The 18,528-nt window shown below is 42.8% G+C and overlaps 2 protein-coding genes across 3 annotated transcripts in view; one reads left to right on the top strand and one right to left on the bottom strand.

Moving 5' to 3' along the window:
• Positions 1-1,267: 1,267 nt before the first annotated feature.
• sh2d4a (SH2 domain containing 4A) lies at positions 1,268-16,635 on the bottom strand. Of its 2 annotated transcripts, none has more exons than XM_035775442.2 (9): positions 16,338-16,635; positions 15,181-15,518; positions 14,030-14,189; positions 9,989-10,184; positions 8,662-8,794; positions 4,552-4,750; positions 3,647-3,777; positions 2,425-2,642; positions 1,268-2,093 (listed from the first exon to the last, which is right to left on the bottom strand). In XM_035775442.2, the coding sequence occupies exons 2-9, from the start codon at positions 15,353-15,355 to the stop codon at positions 2,001-2,003; spliced, it is 1,305 nt and encodes a 434-aa protein (XP_035631335.1). In that variant the 5' UTR covers positions 15,356-15,518; positions 16,338-16,635; the 3' UTR covers positions 1,268-2,000. The 2 variants fall into 2 exon arrangements, with proteins under 2 accessions (XP_035631335.1, XP_035631334.1); XM_035775441.2 differs by having other exon boundaries at positions 9,977-10,184.
• A 127-nt stretch (positions 16,636-16,762) lies between these two features.
• Positions 16,763-18,528, top strand: part of LOC118372034 (uncharacterized) — a 33,754-nt gene continuing 31,988 nt past the window's right edge. The window contains exon 1 of the mRNA XM_052525149.1: positions 16,763-16,831. The gene's annotated coding sequence lies outside the window, so the exon portion shown is untranslated. The remainder of the gene's footprint in view (positions 16,832-18,528) is intronic.

The raw sequence follows: 18,528 nt of genomic DNA on the forward strand, positions 1-18,528 counted from the left end.
GAAATGCACAAGGCGAGTAGAACAGAGACCGTGCATAAAGTAGAGAATCCCGCCCATGCACAGAAGAAGAAATGCACAAGGCGAGTAGAACAGAGACCGTGCATAAAGTAGAGAATCCCGCCCATGCACAGAAGGAGAAATGCACAAGGCGAGTAGAACAGAGACCGTGCATAAAGTAGAGAATCCCGCCCATGCACAGAAGGAGAAATGCACAAGGCGAGTAGAACAGAGACCGTGCATAAAGTAGAGAATCCCGCCCATGCACAGAAGGAGAAATGCACAAGGCGAGTAGAACAGAGACCGTGCATAAAGTAGAGAATCCCGCCCATGCACAGAAGGAGAAATGCACAAGGCGAGTAGAACAGAGACCGTGCATAAAGTAGAGATTCCCGCCCATGCAAACACCTTTTGCTGGCTGGAAGAACGGTCCAGAAAAGTCTCATCTGCAGCCTCTTCCTTTTTTAAAATAGTTTATTAAAATTGCTAGAGTAGAATGACTTCTTGTTTTAGGAATGTGTGGGTGATACATTTAGTAGAACCCATTAATGTATGCTGCATTCACACAGGCAGCCCAATTCTGATCTTTTGCCCATTATTGGCAAAATATCTGATCTTAATGGTCTGAAAAACAAAGTGGCAGATCGGATTTCAGCTGCCTGTGTAAACCCAGCCGTAGACTCCCCAAAGCTGAATCAGTTATTGTTTCTTTGCAGGTAATGTATTATGTTTATAATGTGCTTTTAGAAAACAAAAACTGCAACATGAAATTAATCTCTTTGTCATGTGTTTTGTCAGACTCCTATAGGGGTATAATCCAAACCACGATTCATTAGTTAGCCAGCTAACTTTGATAAACAACCAGACGTAACTATTGATTTTCCGGTTCGTAAAAGCGAAACCTAGATGGGTTTTTGGTTGTTGAGTCAATTACACCATGCCCATCTTTCAAAAAAAAATGTAAGCAAGATAGCTAGCCAACTCATTGAGCATGCTTTTTGTAGTAAGTACTAGCATACTCCTCAGGTCAGCATTGATGGTGCTTTTTGTAGTACTAGCATACTCCTCAGGTCAGCATTGATGGTGCTTTTTGTAGTACTAGCATACTCCTCAGGTCAGCATTGATGGTGCTTTTGTAGTACTAGCATACTCCTCAGGTCAGCATTGATGGTGCTTTTTGTAGTACTAGCATACTCCTCAGGTCAGCATTGATGGTGCTTTTTGTAGTACTAGCATACTCCTCAGGTCAGCATTGAAACCAACTAGACAGTTGCAATAAAAAGTGCAGAATTTATTCAAGTGATTCGTCCCTAAACAGGTGACTGTTGTTTGTTGTCGCTGTCAAATGTGCCTTTACAATACTGGCCACCTGGTACTTGTCTATGAATACATTAGCAGAAATGATATTACAGGCCTGTTCATATTGTACATGTGGGATAGAGGAGGTCTAGATATAATAGAAAGTCAGTGGCTTGACAGTTGGCACTGGGGGGATAAGAGTCAACACGGATGTGAAACTTTCTGAACATCGCAGATAGAAATAGAATTACTTGAGCAGACACGATTTTCTAGTATGAAGTCAACCGAAGTTCCTCCTTGATAAAAAAAAAAGAAGGTTATTCTATTATTGTTCTTGTCTACATGAGACATCGTAATTGGTTCTAAACATTACACTTCTATCTGAACATCCTGTAAATCCTCCTGAGAAAAAAAAAAAAGCTATGTTGTTTATCTAACCATAACGTGAGTCTCTCGTAGAAACACTTTGTTCCACAGAGATCCGTCTCATGCCTGAAGGTTGTGTCTTAATATTCTAAAGTGGCTTCCTTCCTTGTCTCTTTCCCACCTTGACTACTGTCCATAGACTTTAAAAGCTACTGACAGGTGAAACCACTTGGTCTCGATCATTCACCTGTTGAGACCTTTCTGACCAGTGGTCATGCAGGAAGGAGATTAGGAAAGGAGTCTGTTTTAGACTTTTGGGACATGACCCTTGCAGGGTTTCAGGTAAAGAGGTCTGCATAGTCCACACCACTAGGCCTCTGGCCACATGGCTGGAGCAGCTGCTCCCCTCCTGACATGGTGATTGGCTCCCCCTGGTGACAGAAGAAAATGCAAAGCGTCATTATTCTGCTCCACTTCAACAGTTCACGTGAATACAAAACAAGGTACATTACAGTCTCAATATTGAGGAAGAGAAGAGGTGATATTCAACATACCACCCACAGAAATCCTGTATTATTTCAACTTTAGTCATTTAGCACACGCCTATCCAGAGCGACTTCTAAGTGCATTCAACTACAGTAGGCAAAACCACCAAATATCACAACCATTGCCAGTAAAACCCTCAAAGCTACCCTAAACAACCCCCAAACACAACATTTTGTTTTTTAAAGCACAAAATACGGGCTCTAGATGTGCCACTACCTCATGGAACTCCACAAGCTCTGCCAACGAGGTGAATCTGATCTGGTGTCCCAGCAGCATGTAGCAGCCCTCTGTCGCGTCAACGAGGAAGTGTTTAAACTCCTCTTTGCATCGATAAGACAGGACGTATCCCAGAATCCTTTCGCTGACCCTCACCAGAAAGTGCCCGGGTTCCCCCTCGCTCAGTAAGTCCTCGGCTTCCTGCCGCGAAATGATGCCTTGGTGGTAAAAGTAACGGTGGGTCAGTTATTAAGTATTGCCAAGTCAGAATGACACCCTGATGTGACATATTAAGGATGGACCACATACATGTACGTGTTTTACTCTCCAGAAAACTACCTGTAGCCCTGAGATACTTGTGGAGATCTGACAGGATTTAATAGGTTTAAGCAATATAACAATAGCTCCACTTGGCCTTCTGATAGGCCAAATTCTAATTCCTCCATATTGCAACCCAGTCAGAGCTACACAAGTGCATCTAGGGAGTAGGGAAAAGGAGGTGTTTCTGGACAGGGCCGTTGCTTCCGTTCAACATGAGAAACCTGTCTGGGGTGTATTCATTAGTCGCATACCGCAACGAAAACAAGAGTTTCTATTGGACACATTGAGGTCGGTCCCTCCCTGTTTCGTTCCATTTGGTTCCTAGTGAATACACCTCTGATCATGCCAGTCCTTTCAGATACATATTAAATATAGCAGAAGTCCCAAGGCAAGAGAGTTACTGATAAACCCGCTGTATAGCAGCAGAATTTGCATAGGTGCCCAGCACCTACTATGTCAGGGGTAGCTAGGCAACTCTGGTCCTGGAGCGCCCAGCATGTACTTCACGTTTTTGGAAGACCAAGTGTGTTGAATCTAGGCCATGACTAAACAATTAGTTGGTCAGGTCTGGTGCCTAGTTGGAATACTGCAGTACCTGCGGCACTCCAGGAATAGGGTTACCTACCCCTGCACTGTGTGGTTCAGTAAATTGATCAAACTTGGGTGTTCTGTGGTATAATTAAGATATTACAAACAGTAGGGGGCATCAGACCTAATTCTAACCAACTGTGCTGCGTGGCATGGAGACTGATGTGGTCTCTTCACACACATACAGTAAATGACTTCCGGTCAAATGTAAACGAATTAAGATTGATTTGCGGCTATTTGCATATGTTGTTCATTCTAGATGGAATCCTCTTGTTAAGTTTAGAAACATTTCCAGTTCAACTTGGCCCCTTACCATGGAACCAAGACGCTATGCGACTCTGGTCCTTCTGGAAACCCGCTCGGTAAGGCAGCTGTTCCTCCTGGAACCATCTAATAATGTGCTCCCTGCTGGAGGTGGACAGTGTGCGTCGCACCCCGTGCTTCCTGTCAGGCAGCGAAACAGAGAGAAAAAGTGGGTCAGGCAGTCAGCCAGCCAGTGAAAGGCATTCATGTGTTTAAGCTCTAAGGCTCAGTGTTTTTCTGCATGGCTTTGTCTGAAAGGGGAATCCCTAGACATCAGCTTTCAGTGAATGAGACAAACCATCACAAGCACAAGGATTGACATGTACTTACAGGATGACTACTGCAAAAAAACATTACCATATCAGGCTGGTGGAAAGATTGGTTCACTAATACCAGTGTGAATATAGAGTGGATTTAACCATCTATTCAATAATATAACTATTATTGAATAGTTATATTATTGACCTTCAGACCTGCAAAGTCCTAAGTGGTAGTCACTAAGGGAAGGGATTAGGGTTTTGGGCTGTGCCACAGCAGATGACTGGATACCATTGAGTTTCAGTGGGGTCGAGCCTAGTCCAGGGTCTATTCAGTAATGTCAAACATCCTTAACGGTGCAGATATAAATGTAATTAATAGAGCCAACATAACTGCAGAATGATTCCCTACTCCACATAACCAACAATAGTATTTATATCGGAATGTTCTAGAATGTTGGACCCTAGACCTCCTGAACAGCAGGGTTGGGGTCAACTCCGGAAATAAACGGACATTCCGATTCCAACAAATGCACACATTTCCCCGAGAAGTATTGATGAACATTTTAATTTCAGTTTCCATCCTGAATTTAAAAGGAATTGACCCCAACTCTGCCGAACAGGCCTTGTATTACTGTGAAGGCACAGGTCAGCTCACGGGTTAAGGGTGTCGCTGGTCACAGTAAGGTTCCTGGGTTTGGGTTTGGGCGGGAGGGCAGGTCTGTCCCCGCCGAAGGCCTTGGTGACGGCAGCCACACGGCCTCGCTCCAGAGCCTTGACCGATTGCCGCCGGTGGTCATCACGGGTCTGCTTGGCAATGGACCGGCGCCGCAGGTCAGCCGCTTTGGACTTCCGCACTGTGGAAAACATAGAAGAATACAAAACACATACATGTAAACTCTCTCACACACACACATAAAATCCTACATTCATGGTTCTTCATATATATATGACGTTTGTTTTTGTTAAAATTAAGTGAGATAAATAAAAAAAGAGAACGTTAGATCTGCATAAACCCATCTGAACATGCCATAAGGTTCTATCTGCAATCCAATCACAAGCCTGAACGAATAAAGATGAACCAATCAGAACACATCTTTGCCATCTCCCTCCAAGTATGGTCTAGGCTTAGAGGGAGATGGCAAAGACCTTACTATGACCAGCGACACCCTTAACCCATGAGCTGGCCTGTGCCTTCACAGTAATACAGGACCTGTTCAGCCAACAATAATGGCACGCAAGCAACAACAACAAAAAATGGTCAGAAATGGTAAAGTAAATGATGTTGCCACATCGTTGTTCAGTGATGACAGTCATTTGTATGATAATCATAATGCATTTCATAACGTATTTGATGTGTTCTGACTATCTTAGTGTTATTCTAATCACTGACCACGTTTACATTCACACCAATATCCCGTTATTATTCAGGATACTCACGTATACAGTTTTTTAATTGATGCATATAAATAAAAACATCATATCCTGTTTACAATAACCCGAAAAGGCTTGTATCCCGGTTATGAGAAACCCGGATAAGATGCCTGGGATATGCTGATGTAAGACGGAATACTGTGGCATGTCAACATCTTATATCCCGTTTACTGTTGCGTTTTTTTTGTGGTCTGTTCATGCTCAGTTTCACAAATCACTTCATAAAAGCAGGCTACCTGCACAGTTCCATCCAGCATAATAATTTAGCCTACTATAATTAATTTACTACTGGCGACTTTCACCTCTAATTTAGGCAAGTTCCTGCTTATAATTTCCTACATTTGGTAGGCCATATTATAATTTCTGACATAGTAAGAAACATGCAGCTTCTCTTCTAGAATATAATTATTTATTTTTACCCCTTTTTCGTGTTATCCAATTGGTAGTTGCAGTCTTGTCCCATAGCTGCGTCTCAGGTACGGACTCGGGAGAGGCGACCGTGCACTGCGCCCTAACCCGGACGATGCTGGGCCAATTGTGCGCCGCCCCATGGGTCACCTGGTCGCGGCCGGCTGCGACAGAGCCTGGACGCGAACCCAGAATCTCTAGTGGCACAGAGAGGACTCGATGCAGTGCCTTAGAGCACTGTGCCACTCGGGAGGCCTGCCCCAGAAGACTAAATAAAGTAGTGCTCTTCAGAATAATGTCTTACATTGATAAAATGAATGTATTAATAATCTAGTTAACAGTGGTAAAGTTGTCTGTTTCGTTTAGGGACCGGGGAGAAAACCCAATAACTCCAAAACAGTGGTAAGATTGTCACTGTGCAAAATGTCATCAGTTTGACCGATTTTTAAATGAACAGCTGAGAAAACGATGTAACATGTTTCTCATAAGACTTCAGTTTGTCTTGGGGCATATTTTACATGGTTGAAATACTGTCTGCTTGCATAAGTGTCAAAAGATAACATTACATGCACATTCACAGAGATGCTGAAATCACATTTCACTGTAAGAAATGCATAACCTAATTCTGCAGGAGTTAATATTAGATTACTCTACATGTGAGAGGTTATTGGCCTACGGTCAGTGTCCTTATTTCAGTTACTATTCCATTTATCCCTTATACTTAAATGAGGAATATTCTGTTTATTCATGGATACTATTGAGCGGGCGACAGAGATAGATGGATCTATCCATCTCTATAGGTGCGTGTAAAACAGCTTATCCCAAATAAGGCCTTAAGCAGGATATGAGCTCTTAACCGGAATACTATGCACATGTAAACGTGGTCATTTACATTTTAAAAACGTTGTCTAATTCCTTAGTGTCAGAACCTTCTTGTTGAACCCAGATTGACATTTCAGAGCAATAAGGTTCTATCTACCACTGGACACACCTACTCATTCCAGGGTTTTTCTTTATTTTTACTATTTTCTACATTGTAGAATATTAGTGAAGACATCAAAACTATGAAATAACACATATGGAATCATGTAGTATCCAAATAACTTAAACAAATCAAAAATATATTTTATATTTGAGATTCTTCAAAGTAGCCACCCTTTGTAGCCAGCCTTGATAACAGCTTTGCACTCTCTTGGCATTCTCTCAACCAGCTTCATGAGGTAGACACCTGGAATGCATTTCAATTAACAGGTGTGCCTTCTTAATAGTTAATTTGTGGAATTTCTTTCCTTCTTAAGCCGTTTAAGCCAATCAGTTGTGTTGTGACAAGGTAGGGGTGGTAAACAGAAGATGGTATTTTACCAAAGTTCAAGTAACAGCTAACAACTGTTCAGAGGAGACTCCGTGAGTCAGGCCTTCATGGTTGAATTGCTGCAAATAAACTACAACTAAAGGACACAAATAAGAAGAAGAGGCTTTCTTGGGCCAAGAAACACGAGCAATTGGCATTAGACAGGTGGAAATCTGTCCTTTCGTCCTTTCCTTTGAGATTTTTGGTTCCAACCGCCGTGTCTTTGTGAGACGCAGAGCTTCTACTCAATATCTCAGAACAGATATAACCTTAGTCCCAAGGTTACGATTTGTCTGGTTACCCTACTGAATGTAAACAAACCGTTTCACAAGGCCAAGAAACAGTCATCTGTGTAATGATCAACTGGTGTGCCCTATATAGCTCTATCCAGAGGCTCAAGGGGGTTTCCTGCCTTCCATACATTTTATTTCAACCCATTTATGATTGGTGCTAAAGTGTTAAGTGTGAAATCAGCAGAAAGGGTTTTCACATTCAGAGAGGCAACAGTGGAAGACTGGTGTACATTTCAGACTAAGCACAAGACAAACATATGTCCACACTTTGGCAGAAAATGAATTTTTAAAAAACATTCAAAGCAGCTTGATTATTTATATTGTTAATCAGTGCAACTGAAGGTCAGCTCTAATCTTTGTCAAACAAGATGGTTAAATATTAACTTGTGTGTTGGAACTATATTCATTATACTTGGGAGTTTGCCATGGAGGAAATAATCATCATATTGTATATGATGTATTAATGTTAAATTGGACAAACGTACAATACTTAAAATCCTATTTATACAATCTAGATGTTCAGGTCGGTGGTAAACTATAGGACTGCACGGATCCCCCAGACATGTCTTCTCCTTCACGAAATCAAAACCTTTTCCAATGAGGTCAACATATTTTTGCAGCCATTCTGAGATCATGTTGAGTGTTCTAAAATTAGCGCCAACAAAGAATGGCAAGTAACACACATCACCCCAAGCCATGCTAAGGATCTGGCTGAGGACCGAGGTTTCCAAGGATATCAGGAATCACATTCTGGGCTTGTCCAATAGATGGGTTAGCTGACAACGTCACGAAAGCGATGCTTCAAAGCAGGCAGAAGTCTGTCACTTGTTATTCTGGATGGACAGATATTACTACCAACAATGACAAGAAACTACCATGTGGGGAATCGTAGGTGACTCGTTTCAGCTAGTTTCTTCTTCTTGATACCATGGCCTGTTTTGAGGCGTTTTGACTGATTTCATGTCAATGCTAATATGGCTAGAATTCCCTAGCTAGCTAACCAACCAACAACTGTAACGATGTAATTGAGAGACAACAAGTGCTCATTGTGCAAATGGATGTTTTCAATCAACATATTGGAGACTAAATATAGTTTACATGTTTTCAACAATCTAAGCCAACCCTGTCCATTTTGCCCCATAGTTGCACCCGTGAAGGTTTTGTTGCTGCACAACCAACCAGTCTATAAGAAAAACCGGTTTTAATGGCAATCTTCTGAGATGTGAAGCTCGACTGCAAAAATGATGACCTAGAATGTGTGTGTGTGTGTGTGTTTGTTTACATGAATCTTGCCAGTGTTGGTCATCTCTCTCCTCTCTGATCTCCCTCAAGTCCATGTAGATCTCCTGCTTTCTCTTCTGCTCCACTCTTCGCACCTCTTCCTCAGCCCTCCTCCTCTCCTCCGCCTCTCTTTTCTGAGAGAAAGAGGGGGAAGGAGAGAATGAAATGTCACCAGTGAACAGTAGTGGCTAAACAAATAGTAAGACTGTGGTATTGAACCAGGGTCATGTTCATTAGAGCACACCTGGCAAAAAGTTAAAACATTTTGTTCCTCCTCCAGAGTTTTACCTGCAGTAAATCAAGTCCATTTCAAACACTGTGTAAAGACAGTTATGCTATGAGCTCAAACAAATGTATTTAATCATCGTTTTGAACTGGCCTATATGGGGAACTGACTGTTTAGGAAGGACATTGTTCTAAAAGTTGGTCAAATGAACGATAACTGGAAAGCGATTATATGGGTTGTTTAGTTAACGTGTTATTGTCTTGAGGATGTGGGCAAACAATACCATTGATGAAACATTGAGTTGTTCCTGTAAGTTGACAAAATGAGCTTTCAACACCTATTGTGAGGCTAATTGTTTTATATCAATGCATCATCAACTTCCTTGTTTACATAACTTAAACACTCATACTGTGACAATATTATAGAATGACATTATTTTAATCAATGGGCTAATACTTAACCATACAACCTGTCGAACTGTACTTATGATCAAAACCCTTGATGCAATGACTGTAAAAACCTTAGAATAATTGTTCAACTGTCTTAAGATTTAAGGCAAGCGGCCCCGGAGAACTAGAGTACTGAGAGGGCAGGCTTTTGATCCAGCAAATCACAAAAATAAGTCATTTCAACAAATCAGCCCCCCTCTTTCAGTTACTGGCCCAATGCTCTAACCACTAGGCTACCTACCGCCCGTGTAGTCAACTGGATTTCCTATGGGTTAAGGAAGGATCACACAATTCCATCCAGGTCATCAGGAAGGAACGGCAAATGAATTAACGAGTGAGCAAACATTCCATAAAGGCCTTGCCTTTATACCTGTGCAAACAACACACTAGGTGGCAGGATGTACCCTTTCAGTTTGTTTGCCAACGTAGAAGTAATAGAGAAACTAAATTAACTACTTCAAAATGGAGATTATATCTGTCCCATGGGCCGCTGCCCATTGAGGCAATGTCTATCCAAGTCTATAGCTGGAAGAAAAGTCTAACTCTCTAAATAAGCTGTGGCATGTGAATTAGTTCAAAATTATGGGCTTGGGGGGCCTTAATGATGGGCTTGGGGGACCTTAATGATGGGCTTGGGGGACCTTAATCTCCACCTCCTGTTGGCTCTGCTCCTGAGCTGCAGCCCGTCGCTCCACCTCCTGTCGCTCCACCTCCTGTCGCTCCACCTCCTGTCGCTCCACCTCCTGTCGCTCCACCTCCTGTCGCTCCACCTCCTCCTTCCACAACTGCAGCTCTGAGTCCATCAACACACTGGAGAACCTCTTGACCAGCTCCGCCTCCTTCTTCACCCTACCACACACACACACACACACACACTGACTGAGAACACACACGAGCACCTGTAGATCTTTACCTGTCCACTGATTTGTAAAGCTTTCCCTAAAAATCTAAATACCTTCCACCTCTCCAAATAGTCCCATGGCCCCTCCAATGACAGTCCACAATCCCCTACCTCGAGGCATGGATAGAGGAAAAGAGCTACAGATATGTCCTATCCATACAGGCACATGGCAACTACTATGAGGAAAACAGGAAAACGCTCTCAGGTGATTTTATTATAACATTTCAACCCTTCATCAGGCATCCACGGAGCCTGGGAGCATGAGTATCCATGGACCCTGGGAGCATGAGTATCCATGGAGCATGAGTATCCATGGACCCTGGGAGCATGCATGGAGCCTGGGAGCATGAGTATCCATGGACCCTGGGAGCATGAGTATCCATGGACCCTGGGAGCATGAGTATCCATGGAGCATGAGTATCCATGGACCCTGGGAGCATGCATGGAGCCTGGGAGCATGAGTATCCACGGAGCCTGGGAGCATGAGTATCCATGGACCCTGGGAGCATGAGTATCCATGGAGCATGAGTATCCATGGACCCTGGGAGCATGCATGGAGCCTGGGAGCATGAGTATCCACGGAGCCTGGGAGCATGAGTATCCATGGACCCTGGGAGCATGAGTATCCATGGAGCATGAGTATCCATGGACCCTGGGAGCATGCATGGAGCCTGGGAGCATGAGTATCCATGGAGCATGAGTTTCCATGGAGCATGAGTATCCATGGAGCATGAGCATGCATGGAGCCTGGGAGCATGCATGGAGCCTGGGAGCATGCATGGAGCCTGGGAGCATGAGTATCCATGGAGCATGAGTATCCATGGACCCTGGGAGCATGCATGGAGCCTGGGAGCATGAGTATCCATGGAGCCTGGGAGCATGAGTATCCATGGACCCTGGGACCATGCATGGAGCCTGGGAGCATGAGTATCCATGGAGCATGAGTATCCATGGACACTGGGAGCATGCATGGAGCCTGGGAGCATGAGTATCCATGGAGCCTGGGAGCATGAGTATCCATGGAGCCTGGGAGCATGAGTATCCATGGAGCCTGGGAGCATGAGTATCCATGGAGCATGAGTATCCATGGAGCCTGGGAGCATGAGTATCCATGGAGCATGAGTATCCATGGAGCCTGGGAGCCTGAGCAGCAGTGTGCAGCGTTCACCTTATTATTTACCATGAATTCACCTACACCTCCAGCAAAAATTACCTCGATGTGCGTATGTGCTTCAGATGTTTTAACTACTATGAGGACACACTCCTAACACCACGCAGATTGACGTTTATTGGGGTGAGGCTTGTCCTGGAGGCAGAACTGAGCGATTTCAACTCGATGGGCCAGCTGCTGAGTCAAATAGGCTACATTCTAAAAATGTATGAAAACAAAAATGTGCTTTTTGGTCTTCATATATTAGGGTTAGCAGTGTGTTTAAGGTTAAAAATCAGAATTAGATAACATTAAGCATCCATCAGCTAGTTACCACTGCCTCCAGAACAACATTCATGATGAATAAAAGCTAACCCGCTGAGGACTCAACAATAGAAGGTCTGAGGACCTTCTTCTGAGGAGTGGAATGTTATGACACACATCCAGATCAGGATGGTAACAGCCAACATGCAGGCACTGAGGACCAAGTCGTAATTTAAACACTTGCCTGTAACTTTATTTTACCCCCTTTTCTCCCCAATTTCATGGTATCCAATTAGTAGTAGTTACCGTCTTGTCTCATCGCTACAACTCCCGTACGGACTCGGGAGAGACGAAGGTCAAGAGCCATGCGTCCTCCGAAACACAACCCAGCCAAGCCACACTGCTTCTTGACACAACGCACATTCAACCCAGAAGCCAGCCACACCAATGTGTCGGAGGAAACACCGTACACCTAGCAACCTGGTCAGCGTGCACTGCGCCCGGCCCGCCACAGGAGTCGCTAGTGCGCAATGAGACACGGATATCCCTGCCGGCCAAACCCTCCCTAACCCGGACAACGCTGGGCCAATTGTGCGTCACCCCATGAGCCTCCCAGTCGCGGCCAGCTGCGGCAGAGCCTGGGCTCGAATCCAGAATCTCTGGTGGCACAGCTAGCACTGTGATGCAGTGCCTTAAACCACTGTGCCACCCGGGAGGCTGCTTCTAACTTTTTACAGCGATTTTACAGATCTCCAGTTAGGATTTGGCCCAGAATTATCAACACATTCATTTAAAATGGAGAATGTGGATGTTAGAGAACACACTAAAACAGGATTCTGTGATAGACTGTCTGTAAAAAAAGTTGTTATTTTAGTTTTAAATTTAGAAACCACTTAGTAAGAGAACTCAAGTATCCACAAGTACAGAACAGTGGGGTGTGAGACAGCATGTTCTCAAATGGAATTCTATTATATAACCCATATGGGCGGTTAAGTAAGGCTTTTGTCTGACCAGCCTTAGAGAAGAATTTGAAACGTCAGAATGATGTCAATTTAGTAGAATGTTCAACAACAATGTTCGCACATACAGATGATGGAATGTGAAATTGCGAAGGGGCATGAAGACAGAGGAATTCATACAGGACATCATTGTTTTAGCACTATCCATGGTTCAATGTGATAGCAAATCATCACAATCTACTTTTGTATTTTTTTCTCTCAAAATGGCCACCATCTTGGAGCTTTGTCGATGATACAAAAAAAAAAAAAGAGTCACGGAGAGCAATGAACAATACGGCCAACTGACTGAGCAATAGAAAGGCATTTGTACACGGTGGCTGCCATCTTTATGCACCTTCTCCATTGGAAGACGGGCATTTTGTAATGGCTGGAATCGAAAAAATGGGAATGTTTTAAACACATAGCGTTGCATTCAATACATTACGACGAGCACCTCTGACTTAAAGTGACACCAGCCACCTGCTCACAGGAACTTTAATTTGTTACTTTTACTTATCACTTATTTTTTCTTAACTTATTAAAGCATTTGTTGTTTAAAGGCCTGTAAGTACGCATGTCACTGTAAGGTCTACTACACCTGTTGTATTTGGCACTAACCAGAGGTGGAGATGACACATTGTTTCCTGCCCACACAAGTTACCATGTCTTCTGATTGCAGGTTAATTTGGGGTTATACATACCTGTGGCTCAACCAAACTATTACAGCAGCCGGTTATCATTATCACCACACTAACAGGGAAACATGACTAAGAAGTCATACTCCCCCACAGCGTTGAATCACTTGTTGTTGTGGGAACAACGTTATAGGCAACACTATCAGTGTTGAGTGCCTGACTCAATAAAAAGAGAGGTTTAGTTGAACAAATGTTTAACTTGGGCTTCCTGGCTGGGAAGGGCGATGTCTAGATTAAACCAAACTATAGCCCTGTGGGTATTACAGACAGCCAGAGAATCTGTGCAGAGCCTACCTTACAGGTCATTTTGTGTTGGCTGGTGTGATAAGCCACAAAGACCATAGACACACACTTTGCCTACATCAACCACTGCATCCCATTACAGGGTCTGTAAATTAAGTAAGTGTATATGCCACTGTTCAATACAACAAGCTTAACCACCTGTCAGAAAGCGGTGTTATTGGTGGCTATGACAACCATGTCTGTCTCCATAGAAGGTGTTCTATTTAAAGTGTTAAGAGTCAAATATGTGGCTAATGACCTGACAGACAGGTCTCTCTGTGCTTTGACTGACATATTTAACCTTTAACATTTTTTCCAATGACAAAGGGCGTTTGGCACGACAACGAGCACAAACGTTGCACTGCTAAAAAAAATGTACAGCATGTGATGTCATTTCCTCCCACCTGAGCTCCTCAGCCTCTCTCTGGGCCTGGCAGGCTGCCCTCTGGGCTATGATGTCATCACAGATCTGCTCGTAGGACTGGTCGGCAGGGTGGTCCCCCATCACCCACACCCATACGTCACTATCCATCCCTGCCAGCCACTGTACACTCTTCACAGAGGCTGATGCACACACACACACACACACCACAGACACACACAGCACAGGCAGTTAAAGAAATACTGTGCTCATTAATCCTAGCATAATATTGCTCAATTCATTTTCCACAGTGCAACACAGTTGTAAAACACAGCTGCAGTTGGACTACTTTAACAGGAGTGAATCGTACTCTCCATCACTACATCTGAACGCAACGTTTCAGTGGAGATCCCGATATGTCCTTTAGTCTCCAGTTTGGCATATAACTAGCTGGGTTTCTCAACACCACGGTATGTAAATCTCTGTGGAGTTGGGTTGCAACGACTGTGGGCGGAGTGTTCCTCGGACTACATCAAGTCGCTGTCAGTGGATACGAGGAAACAGTCGGTGGTTTTATAAGAAAGTATGGATCTAAGCAAACAAAGGCAGGCAGCTACAGAAGAAAAACTTAAGTACACGGTAAGGGTTTCAGAATGTACATTTTCGAACATATCGACCTGACAGCGACTTGATGTAGTTGGAGATCCAACCCCCCCACACACACACACACACACACACCATTGATGTGATGAACATCATGGAGTTGAGAATAACTCAGCTAGCATATAGAAAAACAGAAACATCCCAGGAGACCAACAGTAAATGTGCTTTTCACAGAGAGAGGAATGGAACTTATCCAAAATGGAACCTAATTCCCCCATAGGGCTCTAGTCAAAAGTAGTACACTATTTATTTTACCTTTATTTAACTAGGCAAGTCAGTTAAGACCAAATTCTTATTTTCAATGCCGGCCTAGGAACAGTGGGTTAACTGCCTTGTTCAGGAGCAGAGCAACAGAGTTTTACCTTGTCAGCTCGGGGATTCGATCTTGCAACCTTTCGGTTACTAGTCCAACGCTCTAACCACTAGGCTTTCTGCCACTACAGAGAAGTAGTACACTAGAAAGTGAATAGGGTGCCATGAAGGACACACACACACAACCATTCATTGTCAGTGTTGACGGCTCACTGATACCTTTCTTGGGTTTCGTCAGTGTGGCATCCTCCTTCTCTAGTCGAGCCTCTCTATCCTTCCAGCGTCGGACCTGTTCCTCACGCATCTTAATGAACAACACCTGCTTCTGCTCCTCGCTCAGCTCAGCCAGGAGCTCAGGTGATATGAACATGTCCGTCAAAATCTGCTGAAGCATCTTAGAGCTGCAATGTCTCACCAACAGTATGCAGAGAAAACTTTGGTATTAGCAGAGAACACCTGGTGTTGGTTGGATGTTGGGAGTTTCTCAGTTGAAACAGGGAGTTGTTAATCATCTAATGAAGGCTGGTCCATGCCTGTATTCACTCTCTGAATTCCCACTGAAAGAAACAGAAATGTCCATAAGAAATGGCTGCTTTGACCATAACTGTGCATCAGAGTACCTGCTGCCTTCTCCACACATTTTCTATTGGTATAGCCAGTACAGTGCCTGATATGTTTGTTCACATCACAGGTCAGATGTTGCAACTGGTGTACACACACACACACACACACACACACATAGGAGTATGTAGGAAGACAATAGTCCAGTCTCTGAACTCTCACATTCTCAATCGACTGTGATTCGTGCTTAATAAGCATGGGAGAAACAGTTATACTATAACACAACATAATGATCTCGTGGTGAGATAGCAGCCCATTTTGGCTCGGTGTCGCCAACTGTATGCAAACAATTAAAAGGTGGCTGCGGGACATAGGAATTTGCCGTGCGAAGTAAATTTTAAATACAGTGATTGAAAACTCGTCAAATACATTGAATTGCACGTCGACTGTTAAGACATGGCTGTCATTTTGATTTTCAAATAGTAATAGGATACAGTGGAGTTCACTACAACCTGCCCATTTAACTACCAGTATCTACTTAAATACTTAAGTACAGAAACGTCACGACACAGACCTACAACAGCTAGAGTCGGGACGTTAATTAAAGGAAGATACAACAACAAAAAAGTAACTTAAGTCCATAATCAACTATGACTAAGCACATTCACAATGGATGATGATCATCCTGGCAGTAAATGACAACGCCGACTTAACATTTGCAGTGTTGATATATTTGTACTATCACTGGATATTGAAATGGTAAACAAAAATACGTTCCATACATTTCATTACGGAGTTCATCCAAATGTACTTACCGCTAGGGTATATATCCTGAAAGTGGAAATCACAGGCGATACGTGGGACGTGGACGCCTTAAAAAATTACTTGTTTACAAAATCTCCCATGGGAATGTTCGGCATGAGTCACACTATGGGCCGATGGTCACGCCTGCAAATGCATATATTTTTCCTGTAGCCTACTATTTAGCGGTATTTCGCAGGTTTAACGAAAATGACAAATGTTCCGTTGCCGGTAACGTTTTCCGTAAGTTACTTATTTCCTAAATGAAGGACAAAAGTGCCAACAAGTTTCGCAAGAAAAAAAACACTCCTTTATGCAAATGTTAATATTTGTCGATCCCACCCACTGTTATTGCAGGTAGACTACTGCAGCGTTCAAAACAACTGGAAACTCGGAAATCTCTGACTTCAGTGCGTTAAAGACAACTGGTAACTCAGCAAAAAATTGGTCTGCAGCCAGATCTATCTAGTCTGTCCAGGAGAGAGTGCAGGAGACTAATTTACTTCAGGTAAAAGTAATGCTATTTTGTAGGGGTCTAAATTGTGTGCAAATGATCAGTAGGCTAGAGACTAGTATGATATAAACAATTGTCAGTGTTATGGCACATTTTCAGTGGCACATGTAATAATGCAATGTGCGTTATGTGCTGACCAGAACAATTATTTATGGAACTATATATTTTATCAACAACTTGTTTATAAAATAGGTGGAGAGCAGATGGACAGACAGACAAAAAGATAGACAAACAACAAAACAGAAAGACATTGGCAAGATAGGGGCATTTCAACCATAAAATACCTAAATAAATGTGAATGTTTGAGTGCTTCATTTTGAGTATGATGCTTGCAGTAATAGAAGACAGGTAACTGAAGCGAATAGGCCTATTGTTTCCTGGGAGCAGCGGTAATGTTGTCGGCTACAGTAGATGCAATGTTATCTGAACTAGAAATAGTTACGTTGTCAGTGTCACATATTTTGGACCTCATATTCAAACTACCGAAGAGTACCATGTGATATTGTACCTGGAACAGCGGTTGCTGTGGAATAACTAGTTTGCACGTTAGTGGTTATTATTATAATGGAGCTCATTGCTGTCTAGACTATATTGAGTGTCATGTGTTGCAACGTGGTCTCAGAGCATTTCAAATGATTCTGTATGTCAATCCGAGACACTCTTTCGTATATGTTACGAATTTGCAACACGCATGATATGTTACGAATTCCAATTTGTTGTGGCTAACAACAAAATGCTAACAATATCTAGCTCTAGGGGTTAGATTAAGGTTAGGAGTAAAATTAAAGGGTAAATGCAGGGTTAGCTAAAATGGTTAAGGTTAGGGTTATGTGAAGGGTTAGCTAACATGCTACGTAGTTGCAAAGTAGCAAAAAGAGTAGTTGCATAGTTGCTAATTAGCTAAAGTTGTCTACAATGAGATTCGAACACGCAATTTTGGGGTTTGATAGACGTTTGCATAATAAGTAACCTATTTTATGTAACCATACCAAATGTAACATATCATACTAATTTGTGAGTTCCGGAATGACATTTACTATGTTTACGTCGAGTCTACGTGACCAGTGTTGAAGACAGACCGGCTAAACCTGTCAATTTCCCGTCTATCATCTATGCAGATGATTCTGCACTGTTGGTTTCCCACCCAAAGCGACGTGGTTGAGAAACCCTCAGGGCTGTACATAATATTTTTTTCATGTTATAATTTTTAATTTGGTTTATTTACTAAATATTTATTTTTAACTCTATTTCTTGAACAGCATCGTTGGTTAAGGGCTTTTAAGTAAGAATTTTACGGTAAGGTCTACTAAACCTGTTGAAGTCGGCGCATGTGACAAATAAAATTAGATTTGATTTGAAGAGAAAAACCTTGTCATGTTGTTTGTACACAAGATGGCGCTCTTGTTATATCTGTCTACACTTTCAGTTGAGGCCTAAATAACTATAATCAAATGTTTTTAATTATACTGAATAAAGTGGGATGACCCGAGGAGGATTCAATTGTAATTCGATGTAGGGTCTACTGTTATTATGTGTCAATGTTTTAATTGTATCTATCCTTTAACATTTCAGTGACTGAAATCACTACAATACCTTTAACTTAATAACCCCTCTGCAAAGCACACATTCGGGCGTGCTAGGCAGGCTAAGCTATCGATTATGGCCTACTGTCAATTTCCCGTCAACCGTCT

The sequence above is a fragment of the Oncorhynchus keta genome, chromosome 9, assembly GCF_023373465.1.
Source record: "Oncorhynchus keta strain PuntledgeMale-10-30-2019 chromosome 9, Oket_V2, whole genome shotgun sequence".
Taxonomy (NCBI): domain Eukaryota; kingdom Metazoa; phylum Chordata; class Actinopteri; order Salmoniformes; family Salmonidae; genus Oncorhynchus; species Oncorhynchus keta.